The sequence below is a fragment of the Podarcis muralis genome, chromosome 13 (assembly GCF_964188315.1).
Source record: "Podarcis muralis chromosome 13, rPodMur119.hap1.1, whole genome shotgun sequence".
In the NCBI taxonomy this organism is placed as follows: domain Eukaryota; kingdom Metazoa; phylum Chordata; class Lepidosauria; order Squamata; family Lacertidae; genus Podarcis; species Podarcis muralis.
In genome coordinates, this window is record NC_135667.1 from 29796619 (window position 1) to 29811251 (window position 14633).

The 14633-nt window shown below is 45.2% G+C and overlaps 1 protein-coding gene across 1 annotated transcript; it reads right to left on the reverse strand.

The window, feature by feature from the left end:
* Positions 1-779: 779 nt before the first annotated feature.
* CCR7 (C-C motif chemokine receptor 7) lies at positions 780-13070 on the reverse strand. Its single transcript, XM_028703240.2, has 3 exons — positions 12989-13070; positions 11597-11646; positions 780-3089 (listed from the first exon to the last, which is right to left on the reverse strand). The coding sequence occupies exons 1-3, from the start codon at positions 12996-12998 to the stop codon at positions 2013-2015; spliced, it is 1137 nt and encodes a 378-aa protein (XP_028559073.2). The 5' UTR covers positions 12999-13070; the 3' UTR covers positions 780-2012.
* Positions 13071-14633: the final 1563 nt, after the last annotated feature.

Consider the following 14633-nt stretch of genomic DNA (forward strand, 5'->3'; position numbering starts at 1 on the left):
TTGTGTGTGTTGAATATCTGCTATATGGTAATTTATGGGCCTAATAGGTATCTAAAGTCATTTGCACACGTTGCCATGCAACCAGTCCATGCAGAATGCAGGCACCCTATATGTAGAAAGGAGAAAACCAGTGATATTGTAGGGAGCAGGCTAGCAGGTGGGGCCCATGACTTACATCATAGGAGCCTACACAACACAAAACACTGTTGCTGTATGTAGGTTTTATTTTATTTGTTTTTTATCTTCTATTTTGGAAATGTAAATCCAGGTTTTTTTTCCTTTAATTTTTTTGGAGAGCCCCAAGAGCCTTAAGCTATAGCTTGTTTAGCTTATACATAAATCCGGCACTAGGGATGACTCACTTGTGGTGATGTGTTATCCCCAAAGGCTTCATAGTTGGAAGCCCAGGACTCCTTACTTCCCTGCATCCCCCACGCCCCCTACACACCTGGAGGTCGGTGGACGAGTTTCTCTTGCAAGTTTCAAAGATCTCATAAGCTGCATCCCACAGTAACTCAGAGCAGGGCTTTTAGTGCGGCTGCCCCTGTTCTATGGAAGTCTTCCTGGCGCCCAGGGACAGGTGGCCAATAACTGCATTTCCTGGAAACAATTAAAGACATCCCCCCCCCCGCCCCCCGTTCCAACAGGCTTTCCCCAGCTGGACCAATGTGGGTTTTCCATGAGCTTGTCAGGCTTCCGGTCATGTTTTAAATGCACCTTTTGTGGTTTTAACTGCTTTGAATTCTCTTATATTGCCAAGAGGCAGTAGTTTAGAAGGCAATTAATAACTCAGTGATGATGATGATCAATAATAATAGTAAGAGAGGAGAAGCTCCAAGGGCAGCACTTGATTCCAATTGAAGGGAGAGATGACCAGAGGCTTATGGTGTGTCTGTTAATATTTTGAGTTTATTTATAAATGTACAAGTTGAACACAGGTGGAGGCACAGCTTAACCTTCTTACAAGCAGCAAATGCTACGGTCCCACATCAGACTGCTAGAGAGGCAGCCCTCAAAATAGTACTTTCCTGAGTTCAAAGATCTCTCTCTGCCTTCTTCTGAGTCCCAATCACTTACTGCGGTTTCTCTCCCCAACACGGACCTTCCATAACTTGAGGGAATAGGGAAGGCATGCTGCATCACCCAATCTCTCCTGGGTTTCTCCTATTTAGAACATATTCGTGTCTCAAGAGGCCACCTTCTAACATTTGGCTCCTGCTGAGAGACCATTTCCTGAACATCACGAGCTATTAACATTCCTCTGACAAGTCTGAGACTCTGGACAGGTATTGCGTTAAGGCAAACCCCCAGGGATAGCTGTGTTCACAGCAATCTGCTAGAAAACACATGATAATATTCAGTAAGAGTAGATTAAATGGGCCCCTGAGCAGCTGCAGAGTGCGTTTACCTCACCACCGAGAAACAATAGAGAGTCCCACAGACAGAGCTAGGGAGGGGCCTGGAGACCAAGTCCTGTGTGAGAAGGCAGATAGGTACCTGGCCACTGTGAGAACAGTAATGCTGGACTAGATAGATGGGCCTTTGGCCTGATCCAACACAACTTTTCTTACATTCATTTAGGCCAGGGTTTCCCTAACTTGCGACTACAGCTGTTTTTGGACTACAACTCCTATCATCCCTAGCTAGCAGGACCAGTGGTCAGGGGGTGATGGGTATTGTAGTGACAAAAACCAGGTGGAAACCCACGTTTGGGAAACCCTGATTTAGGCTCACTCTTCTAGTTCATAGGCAGAGTTTGGTCCCCGCCATCAGCTCACTTGCTTGAGATCCATGGGCAACTTTTCTGCAGTCCACATCTCTTTACTCTATACAACAGTCTGAATGATGTGAATTGATCTGTGGAGGAGGGGGCGGTCCATTGGGCCCTTCAGGCAACTTGGAAACATACCCACCAGGTGAGATTCAACGGTTCCAAGTGTCAATCTCTCATGCTGGCCAATGGAAAAGGCTGCTGTTGTGACACCAAGTTGACTGGCGGTCCATGGAGCCTTTCAGGGGTAGAAAGTGGTGGTGGTGTCAGTTTCCGTGGCAATGGAGCACCTTGTGTTATCCCGGTACGTTGACCACTGCCAGAGCTGCGCTTGGCTGATGCAGCCCAGGTTCTTGAGGAGCCGGAGCAGGTCGTTGCGGAACTTGACACCTATGAAGGCGTACAGGAAGGGGTTGAGGCAGCAGCGGAAGCACGCCAGGCCGTACGTCACGTCATTGGCCACATCCATGCGCTTGATGACTTCGCATTCGCCATTGGTGTGGTTGAAGGCCGAGATGGTCTCAGCTAGCACGACGCCATTGTAGGGCAGCTGGAAGAGGACAAAGACCACCATCACGGCGATGAGGACCTTGATCGCCCGGTTCTTCTCGAAGCTACGGGCTTGGAACAAGGTCCTGATGATGACACAGTAGCAGAATGTCATCACTAGGAGAGGCATCAGGAAGCCAAAGAGCATCTGGCAAATCCTGATGCCGGTGCTGAAGGCCAGCAAGTTGTACGCTAGGATGCTGCAGCGCGGCTTCTGTTGGTCAGACTCATAGATGCCCCTGTGGACCAGCTCAGGGATGGAGAGGACGAAAGCTAGGATCCAAATGGAGAGGCAGGTGACCTTGCTGGCGAAAACTCTCTGGGACCGAAGGCGGTGGGCTGAGGGGGCCTGGACAATGGCGAAATACCTGTCGATGCTGATGGAGAGCAGCAGCAACATTCCGCTAAAGAAGCTCATCTGGCAGATGCAATGGATGGCTTTGCAACCAAACTCCTTAAAGACCCAATACTTTGCTGCGCTGAAGGCCCAGAAGGGGAGAGTCAGCAGGAAAAGGATGTCCGCTATGGCGAGGTTGAGGAGGTAGATATCTGTCATCGTCTTGAGCCTCTTGAAGTAGATGTTCGTCACCATGACCAGGCAGTTGCCTGCCAGCCCCACAAAACACACAAGGGAATATACAACGGGTAAGAAAACTGCACGGAATCGCCGGATCTCATCCTTCTTGCAGATGTCTGCATACGCATCGTAGTCAATCGTGAAGTTGCTATTGTAGTCGTATTCAGCTGTCACAGTCTGGCTCATGCAGAGCTAGGAGGCAGACAAAAGAATCAGTTACAACTTGCACATTGGAGGGGATAACATCTCTGCAGTATTTGCCAAGTGACCCCCCCAAAAAAAAACAACAAACCAGGCAGCAATCTTCAGATCAGGGGGCACATTCATTGAGAAATTATATCTAGGTATAATTGTTTGATTCGCAGTTTAACTATCATGGCTTCTCAAAAGGATCTAGGGGTCTTTGTAGATCACAAGTAGATCAATTGTGCGATGCAGCAGCAACAAAAATGCTAATAATATTCTAGGCTGCATCAACAGAAGTATAGTGTCCCGGTCAAGGGAAGTAATAGTACCGCTCTATTCTGCCCTGGTCAGACCGCACTTGCAGTACTGTGTCCAGTTCTAGGTGCCACAATTTAAGAAGCTGGGATGTGTGCAGAGGAGGGTGACCAAGATGACCAAGGGACTGGAAACCAAGCCTTATGAGGAATGGTTGAGGCAGCTGGGTATGTTTAGCCTGGGAAAGAGGAGACTGGGAGGAGATATCATAGCCCTCTCCAAATATCTAAAGGGCTATCACATGGGGGATAGAGCAAGGTTGTTTTCTCCTGCTCTGGAGGGTAGGACTCGAACCAATGGTTTCAAGTTACAAGAAAGGAGATTTTGGCTAAGCACCAGAAAGACCTTTCTGACAGTATGACCTGTTCGACAGTGGAACAGTTTCCCTCAGGAGGTTGTGGATTCTCCTTCCTGGGAAGTTTTTAAGCAGCGGTTGGATGGCCATCTGTCATGGATGCTTTAGTTGAGATTCCTGCATTGTTGGGGGTTGGACTAGATGTCCCTCGGGGTACCTTCCAACTCTACAATTCTATGATCCTATAAAGGTGTCCTGGAGGTCATTGCCAGGTGAGGGTGCTCTCAGAGCTATCTAGCCACACACAGAGACTACAGTTCCAAGGATTTCCTGGGATGAGTGGATGCCCACTTTTAAGTCTCTAGGTTCCACATTAGATGAGCAGATATTCACACAATTAGTAACTCCATTAAAGGCTGTTTAGAAAGCAAATAGGGGGTGGGGGACCATGAGCTCCGGGTTTCTCCAGATTGGGGAGGGAGGTGTCACAGAGACTGGAGGGTTCATGCCCCAATGCCATCATAGCTAGCCATTCACAGCCAAGAGTTTGATTAATCCTCTTTGTAGACCCACCCAAGCTGGAAAGGTTCAAATGTGCACCAATGGAAGCTTTTCTTCCAATGCAAGTTGCCAGTGTGCTACTTAATAGTTTGATTACATTCCCTGTGCCAAGTTACAGGGAACCAGAGGGCAGAGGGCCTTCTCGGTAGTGGCGCCCGCCCTGTGGAACGCCCTCCCACCAGATGTCAAAGAGAAAAATAACTACCAAACTTTTAGAAGACATCTAAAGGCAACCCTGTTCAGGGAAGCTTTTAATGTTGGAATCCTCTCAGAGTGGCTGCGGGGACCCAGCCAGATGGGCGGGGTATAAATAACAAATTATTATTATTATTAATAAGTGAGATGAACTGAAACTGAAGTGAGGACAGCCATTGCCCTGCTGACTATCTGCGATGTAGATAAAAACCCTACAATGAAGGACTGAGATTGGAGCAAATAAGAGCTACTATGTCTGTTGCTCATCCCTGTAGCCCCAAGTAGAGAGAGTATTAGAGAAGAGGGTAAATTTTGTGGTCTCAAGAAGAACACTCTGCAGGGGCACTGGTGTGTGTGTGTGTGTGTGTGTGTGTGTGTGTGTGTAGAACAGAAGTGGGTTCTGCGTTTTGGGGGCAGGCTTATAAGACATCTGTTTGGCTTCCTGTGCACACTTCCTTTCAAATTTCAGCGCTTGGCCCCAATCCAGATTTGGTTTGAAGGGCAAAAGGGTGAAAACACCCCTGCTCCCCATCAGCTTCCCAGTATAGCCCCACCATAGCGGCTAATTATTTAACAAATCTGCCGTGTAAGGACTGAAGACGTGAATAATGTCACACCCGGTTTGACCTTCAGGTTCCTTTCTCTCTGTTTGACACCGTAGCACAGTGGTTCTCCATCAGCTAAGTACTGCAGACCCCCTTGTTTTGCAAAAGCCAAGCTACATGGACCCCCTATTTTTGAAAACTATGATATCTCTCTAGTAGTTTTTGTTGTGCAAATGGCGCCACAGATCCCCTGGGTGGGTTACGCTGACTCCCTGGAGTCTGTGAGCCACCAGCTGGGAACCACTTCTGTAGAACCATTTTTTCTCCCACCCACCAAGACGGGATGACTTCTACGTAAAGGGAATTTTCAGTATGTGACATTTGAAAGCATTTTTATTTTGCAGGAAATGCCTGCCACCTAACAGGCATATGCTTACAGAAACTAAGCTTTCCAGGAATTGTATAGCCAAGCAAAAATTACATTGCCATAAAAAGAGGAAATGTATTGCCTAGAAATGCGCTGTTGACACAGATGTGCAAACAAAATGCACAGGCTAATTTATATTTATAGATGCAAATGCAGAAATAACTATTGCCGTGTTCATATAGATGTGCATGTCTCTCCATAGAGCAACTCACTCTGACGTAGCTACCTGCACTGTGCCAGCTCAGTTTGCTGCCCTGGTGCTCCCAGGTGTTGGGCAATGCTGGGGCCCGCTCCTGTGCTCGCCTCTTAAAGTTTTTTTTTTACCTTTAAATTTGACTTTGTCTGGGCACCTTCTCCAATAAAATCATAGAATCGTAGAGTTGGAAGGGACCCTGAGGGTCATCTAGTCCAACCCCCTGCAATTCAGGAATCTCAGCTAAAGCACCTCTGCTTTAAAAACCTCCAATGAATGAATGGGCAAGAGTATTGTTGGCCCAGAAATGGAAGGAAGAAGAAATACCAACGAAAGAAGAATGGCAGATGAAATTAATGGACTATGCAGAATTGGACAAAATGACAGGAAGGATTCGAAACCTGCGGGACCAGAGATTCACAGAAGATTGGAAGAAATATATGAATTATTTGAATAGCAACTGTAATAAAAAAATTACGCTAGTAGGACTACAAGAAGTTTTGTAAGGAGAAATATATGAAATATTGCAAAGAAGAGAGATATTTTTATGTAATAGTGAAAATAAGAAATGTAAATTAAGTGGGAAAGATTGGAAAATTTTCAGATGTGATTGATGGAAGTCAAAAAAATTGAATAAGATATAAAAGTATGTTTAATAATTCTTGGAAATGGTATGTTAAAAAACTAATAAAAATATTTAAAACAAAACAAAACAAAACAAAACAAAAAAACCTCCAATGAATGAGAGTCCACCACCTCCCGAGGAAGACTGTTCCATTGTCGAATAGAGAATTGTCCTCAATAAAAAGAGGCACATGGGGATCACTAAAATGAGATGATGGCAGCAGGGCTATCGACTTCTGGAAAAAACAAACAACTGATGCAAATCAATGGGGAGAAACAACAACTCTATCTTTAGGGAATGTCTGCCATTTTCAGACAGAACAATAATTCGTGACAGCGGTTAAAGTTTTGAAAATTGCCACATTTGGGCCCGTGAGATACCAAGGAGGAAATTCTGATTAGGACATGTGAGCGTTGCCTTATGAAGGGTCACGTGTGATTGGTTCATTCCTTTTTGAGGATGTCATCATAGGCAGAAGAGGTTCTCTTTTTCAAACTTGGAGTTTCTGACCCCACATAAGGACAATGTGATGTGCAGTGCTTACACCAAAGTTTCCCAACGAAATAAAATAAAAACGGAGTGAGAGATGGGAAGGATGGTTCCTTAGCTACTGGCACAGTTAACTGAGATAGAGCACAGTCCTATAGCTGCCTACTTTTGAATTCAACAGGACCTGCTCCCAGGCAGTAGCTGGGCCACGGTTGTGTCTTAGGAACTGAGCTAGAAATCATGTAATTCCTGGTTCAGATCTTATCCCTATCATGAGCTCAGCAGCTGTGGGTGTTAAATGAGCCACTCTTTCTCAGTTCTTTATCTGAAGTATACAGATAATAACATTGATCTCCTGCTAAGGGCTGTTGTGTAGAGATTATAGTATTGATAATGTGGGTGAAACACCTTAAAACACTCAGAAAATGCTACATACACTCTAAACATCATTACACAAAATGTTCCGGGGATGGTGGTGGAAATATTTCAAAAACAAAGGTGTGTCTGCACCAGCTGTTTCACTCACAATAAAAAGCTAACGGCAAAGGTAGTGCATGGAATTCCCCTTTCTAAGGTTGATGGACTCCAGCTCCCATCATCCTTGCTGGTTGGGGCTGATGGGAGTTGGAGTCCAACCCCATCTGGAGGGCACCCTTTCAAATATTCCTGGTTTATGTGATCTATACCTGGTCTTGGACAGCAGTCCAGATTAGGGTCCCGTTGCTGGGTTTTGCCCTGAGAAAGTACCTGTTTCATGGAACGAATATTTTTTCCAGTACATTCCTCATGGTGCTGAACCGACACCACCAGGGACATGATCCTGCTGGCGAAGTTCAGAATGAGAAGATTGTGCGGGACTAAATCTAACGGAGAAGAGGCATCAGAACCGCCATTGCAAGTGATATGGTCTGGAGTGCCTATCTGTGAATATATTTACGGGTGGGAAAGTATATACTCACCCACTCACTCACTCATTTATTTATTTATTTATTTTGTGTTGTTGTTTTTTACTCATTTATTTATTTATTTATATTTTGCATCTTAAAAAGCAGAGACATCACCTTGCCAATAAAGGTCCGTATAGTAAAAGCTATAGTTTTCCCAGTAGTGATGTATGGAAGTGAGAGCTGGACCATAAAGAAGGCTGATTGCCAAAGAATTGTTGTTTTTGAATTATGGTGCTGGAGGAGACTCTGGAGAGTCCCATGGACTGCAAGAAGATCAAACCTCTCCATTCTGAAGGAAATCAGCCCTGAGTGCTCACTGGAAGGACAGATCCTGAAGCTAAGGCTCCAATACTTTGGCCACCTCATGAGAAGAGAAGACCCCCTGGAAAAGACCCTGATGTTGGGAAAGATGGAGGGCACAAGGAGAAGGGGACGACAGAGGACGAGATGGTTGGATAGTGTTCTCGAAGCTACCAGCGTGAGTTTGACCAAACTGTGGGAGGCAGTGGAAGACAGGAGTGCCTGGCGTGCTCTGGTCCATGGGGTCACGAAGAGTCGGACACGACTAAACGACTAAACAACAACAACAACAACAACAACATTTTGCCTTTTCTCCAAGAAGCTCAAGGTAGCATACATGGGGCTGATACCCTGGGCAACCAGGGTTCAAATCCCCACTCAGCCCATGAAGCTCACTTGAGCAACCCAGTCAGGTGGGTGGGGTACAAAAAAGAAAAGTATTGTCGTTGTCATGATCATCTTGGGACAGTTGCTATCTCTTAGTCTGCCTCACAGGGTTGCTGTGAGGATAAAATGGCATGGGGAGAGGTGCATGTACACCACCTTGAGCTCCCTGGAGGAAAAGTGAGATAGAAATGCAAGAATAAATTAAGAAAGCAAGCTGAGAATGCTTGCGGAATTCAAGTTCTGCAAATTGAACTGCCCTGATTCTCACTTCCTAGACCTAGGTGTGGATTAGGGCTTCATTATCCTTTGGATTTTGCATTGCTTGGGATTTTGTGATGCAATTCGTGGCATTAAGGGGGGGGGGAAGCAACTCCCCCAAAGCATGTGTATTTCTGACTAAAATACCTCAAGAAAGGTGTATCGCGAGATAAAATATGTATCAGCTAGGTACTTTGTCATAAAGCAGTATTTCAATACAAATTTTAGTGCAGATTAATGTGGGGAAATGGTGGGAAAGACTTAGGAACGAACATATGCAAAATTGACATGAACTCAAACCAAAAACACATCCATCCCTTGGTGCACCAATCTTTGGCAGCAGAGAAGTAACCATAAGGAAGGTCATTATGAGTTCTGTCATCGTGCTAAACCATAATTAGCACAAGCCATGGTCTGTTCATGCACTTCAAACCATGGTTTCTGATTCAGGATAGCTGGTCTATCACAAACTATGGTCTATCAGCTCAGACATCACACCAAACCATAGCTAAGTGTCCATCATCCCTTTGGTTAACTTTGGCATGATGTCTGCACTCTTAAGATAACAGGTTTTAAAAGCCGTTTTGTGGTCAAAAGCTCTCCCACCACTCAGAAAAGGGTCTTTCCAAATCCCTCTGCCACTTGTGGGTGACCACAGCATGTGATCTGTGATTCATGTCTTTACAGTCCCTTGCTATGTCACATGGGAAGCTGGTGTGTGTTTCCCTGACATTTGCACTGGAAATTCCAGACAATGAAAACAACACATTGGGGTTGCCCATTTTCAAAAGTGGAAGAGGCATGATATTCCAGGACTAAGTCTGAGCAGTGCTAGATTTACGTATAAGCTAAACAAGCTATAGTTTAGGGCCCCACTCTCTTGAGGGCCCCAAAAAAATTTCAAAAAAAAACAAACACCTGGATGTACATTTCCAAAATATAAGATAAAAAACAAATAAAATAAAACATACAGTAAGTAATGGGCCCTGCCTGCTAGCCTGCTCCCTAAAATATCACTGGTTTGCTCCTTTCTATACATAGGGTGCCTACATTCTGCATGGACTGGTTGCATGGCAACATGTGCAAATGGCTTTAGGTACAGCGGTACCTCGGGTTAAGAACTTAATTCGTTCTGGAGGTCCATTCTTAACCTGAAACTGTTCTTAACCTGAAGTACCACTTTAGCTAATGGGGCCTCCCGCTGCCGCCACACAATTTCTGTTCTCATCCTGAGGTAAAGTTCTTAATCCGAGGTACTATTTCTGGGTTAGCAGAGTCTGTAACCCGAGGTACCACTGTACCTATTAGGTCCATAAATTACCATGTAGCATATATTGAACACAAAAAACAGTGACAATTTGTTGTTGACAAAGGACAGCTGGGCATCTAAAGGGCCCCATTACCTTCAGTAGCTTAGGGCCTCATCAAACCTAAATCTGGCCCTGAGTCTGAGATATGTTTTGGTTTAGGATAGGGGTAGGGAGGATGGAGATGGAGAAGGAACAGGGTCAGTGGGAAGCAGGGTTGGAGAAAGGGACAGGAACTGCTGGGGACTTTGCTGGTGTATTTTGTTGCAAAAATAGCAAGGAGAGGCAGAGCAAAAGAGAGAGGAATGGGATCTGTAGTGAGGGAGGGAGAGAGAAGGGGCATGTACTGCACACATGGCGGGCGTGAGGAGTGGCAGAGGAGCAGAGAGAAAGAACCGCAGCGGGTTGGGAGGCGAACCGGCCACACAAAGTTTAAAAGGGAAAACACACCGAGCTCTGAGGCCTGCAAGAAAACCTTGCGGTGGGCTTGTGAGCGAGGGCTCCTACCACATCCTGTGGGTGGACCTGCAGAAGGAGCATCGCCCAAAGAGAAAGGAAGGAGAGGCAGCCCACCACCAAACACCTCCACCCTCTCCCTTGAATGTGTGTGTGTGTGAGGGAGAGAGAGAGAGTGAGAGCGTGTATGAAAGTGAGAAAGATGAGAGAATGAGGGAAAGAGGAGCTCCAGAGTCAACCTCAGTTCACAACTTAGCAACACGCCTTTCTTCAGAGGTGGGAATAAAATGCACCTTGAGATGGTTGCCCAGGAGGGATGGGAAAAGCTGTCCCTTTTCCGTTTCCCATTTTTCCAATCTAAACTTCAGTTATCTACATTTCCACAATCTTAATAATAAAAATAATAATAATGTATTTATTTATACCCCGCCCATCTGGCTGAGTTGCCCAAAACCACTCTAGGCAGATTCCAACACATATAAATAATAATAATAAAACGTCAAACATTAATAGTAACAATCTGATCTGATATTAAAAAAATCACAATAACTTTAAAAATAAACAACTTATATCCTATAAAGCGATATTCAATAATCCATTGGAATCCAATAGTAAGCAGTAAAATTAAACATCAGCAAATGGTTATTAAACAGTTTACACTTATCAATTACAATAAAGAATTACTAATCTATAACCAATAAAAATAGCCCTCATGAAAATTCAACAGCGTTTTAGCACAGATTTCTCCTAATGAGCACATTCTTGGGTATGCGGTTTTGGCCAAAATGCTAATTTTTGCAATGCCCCCTAAAATCATTCACCTTTGTAGGTTATGTTTTAGTAATGTATGCACCTACCTGCACACTTGACTTGAGTATATGCATTTTTGTACACCTTGCTTGGCTGGAGAACGGTTTGGCAAGATTCTGAGAAGTGTGGGTTTCAAAGGATGGCTGTGGTTTGGTGCATGTATCTCTGCATAGCATGCGGTCCAGCTAGGCTCGCCTTTAAATGCAAGCCGAATCAAATTTCTATTGCCCAGTGGCTATTTGTCAAACACCCTCAACCTTTAATCCTTCCCATTGCCCAACTTCTTCCCTTTACTGATATGGGAAGGTAGAGCAAGGGAACGTGCATCAGACTCTGTATCAAATGACTTCACCCCACAGCAGCAGTGCTCAAGGGACACCGGCCATTTGGGTCAGCTCCTTACCTGGAAAAGGAGAGGCAAGTTCAAAACGATGACCGCTCTCAGCTTTTTATCTAGAGGAGAGAAACACAATGCACACAGTGACACAGAAAACGGCTGGGAGGACACAGAGGAGGACATGAAGAGAAGGCAGCCCTGCAAATTTAAGTGACGGCTGAAATATCGTGGTCTTTCAGCAAAGTTGTTCATGCCCACTCTGAAATGCTTATAGAAAAGGCTGCAACGAGGACAGATCATGCGTTAGCTGTGATAAACAGGGCTGTGATTTGGGATTTATTTTCGTAGAGGGGAGCAGGTGGTTTCTAAGGTTCAAAAGTGGTTTCACTGGATGGCTGTTTCGAAGGGAGTTGTAGACGATGGCCGCACCACCACTCCTGGCAAATTATACTGCTGGCAGGTGTCCCCCAGTCATAGCTGCTGCTTCCCCCAACCCCTGCTCCCCCTCCGCCTCAAGGATGGCAGTTGCAAGGCCAGAGTTGGCCCTAGGGGAGCAGTTGCTGACACCTATCCTATGGTCGCCAAAGCCTGTGACCATAAGACAGGAGGTTTGCAAGTCCAAAACTGTGCTTTGCATTGTGCCCAGAAGACTACAAAACGCTGTTCCGAAAGCAGCTTTCCAAGCAAGCATGAGCTCTGAATCATCTTATCTAAAGCAGTTTGCCCAGTTCATTCCTTAACTTCCCCCCTTGTGATTTATATTATATTAGTATTATTTACAACAGAAAACAGAACTGACATCATTCAAACCCAACATTGCTGGGGGAAAATACGTATATGTTTATTTTTTCCTATCAAAGTGGCATCTCATTCAGAAGTATGTGCCATTGAGCATGCACAGAAAGCCTCACTTATCACTGAGTGCGTAGGTCTTTAGAGATTAGGGGCTTCCAGTTCAGAAAAGATAGTCTGAGCCTCTATACCCCCTGGCTTTAGAAATAACACACTTCTTTGAGAGCGGGGTGGAGTTTATCTCTTTTAACAGAAGAGATTTTTAACATGAATAAATCAAAATACCACATTGTGGTCCTTTCCTCTGTCTTGTAATTTGAAATTTGGGCTTCTCCTAACAGCTGTCCTGGGAGCCAAGGCAAGGCAGCAAGTAGCACAGTCTGTTAATTGAAACACACACCTTCCAAGGAAGGAGAGATGGCAGGGCTTTTAAACCTGACCCCCCCCCTCCACTTGGAAGCCCTTGCCCCCATTCCCAGATGGGCATCTGAGCACAAGGCTGCCATCATTTAAATGGCAAGCGAATTCTACTCTGCACATGCCCAGAAACACACTGCCATTGTGATTGTTCCCAAGTAGCCTTGGAGCTAGAAACAGGTTCAGAGGCTTGCTTCTGACTCAATTTGAACCCTGAAGTTGAGGTTGAGAGAGAGAAAGAGGACTTACCTCTGTCCATGGCCTTTTGCTAACTTGCCACGAAACCAGACAATGACAGCTAGTGAAAGGGAGCTTAGAATGATGCTGTGCGAAGAGCAATTTATAGGAACTTCCTTTTTTTTCTTTTTGGCTCAGCCCTCATACTCTTGCAAGGACGGAGCACATGATGCGTTGCGCTCAGAGGCTGAGATTTTACTTGCTGTTCCTTCTCCTGCCTGGAGCACAGCCTCAGTGAGGAGGCCCTTGATAGCCTCAGGTGCTTCCTGCTGCCCTGAGAGAATGCAGATGGCCCAAGTGATAAGGGGATCTTTGCCCTTTTCGAGAAGAACCTGCAGAATGAATTGTTACTAGTCATCCTCTGGCAAAGGGTGAAAAATGGCTTTCTCTGTGGTCTCCGAGGAACAGGTGTCATATATATTTATATTCTTACAAGCCCCCGCTTTTCACCCAGGAAGGCCCACAAAGTGCGCAAGGATCACCAGAGGAGGGGAAGCACCCCCTGCAATAAGTAACTTGCCTCTGTCCCCAAACAGAGTTTTCTTTCAGAAACCAAACACTGGACAAAAAGGCACGCTGCCCACATCTGTGCCCCTCTATCTATTTTTCCTGGTGCTGCTGCAAAGTGACTTCCAGAAAAAGAATAAAGCAACACAAAAATTAAAAAATTAAAAATGAGATTAAAGACAAACCCAGGGCACATGAAAACACCATCCTGCCCCATCTAGGTCAGGTTAGTGCCTCGTAAGGGCGAGCAAATCTGTTAGAGCTTTACTGAGATCTGTTAGGAGACTCCTATTCCCTTCCCAGAATTACAATTCCCAGCATTCCCTCTGATTGTTAAGCCACTTTAGAAATGGTACCCCGGGGGTTGGGACTAGGTGCCTCCCCACAACTCTCAGCATCCCTTAACAAACTACAGCTCCCAGGATTCTTTGGGGGAAGCCGTATGTTTAACCAACATAGTTAAAGCAGAAGAAGAACAAGAAGCAAGACCAGTACAAGGAAAGCAACTCAGGTAACATATCAAAGGCTTCGGGAACTGAAAATGTTTTTGCCTGGATTAAAAAAGGTCTCAAGCAGGGATTTATTGTGGCATTGTATGCATTGTGCCTTGCAGTTATTTTTTAAAATCATAGCTTAATAATTATTGTAATTGTTGAGAGTGAATTTCTGTTTAATTATTATTTGCTGATCTTTTGAGAGTTAATCTTATTTCTGTTATAAGAAGGTCTCAGATATAGAATAAATGTTCATAAATGTACAAAGCAAACACATACATAAGTATATGTCAGAGACGTAGCTGAATCAAAAGCCTGGGAAGTGTCTGACTCTGGAGACGAGGGATTGCAGCCACAGACAGAGCAGGAGTGGGTTAGTTCGGCCCCCCTTCATCAAGAGTTCCCAGACTCAGATAGAGCAGCAGACTCGGAAAGATCACAAGCAGGGGGGGGGGGGGGGAGGAGATAGATGGCATTGAGGGGGTTGCTATGCAACCAGGAGGGAGGCAGCATTTAGAGGGCTCTTCATTTGAGAGTGTGGGGGGGGGAGTCCACCCACCTTCTCCTCAAAGCAGAAGAGTTGAAAGGGTTAAAAGAGAGGAAGGACTGGACTTTGGCACCCTTCATGCTGCAAAAAGGGCAGAGACTCAGAGTGA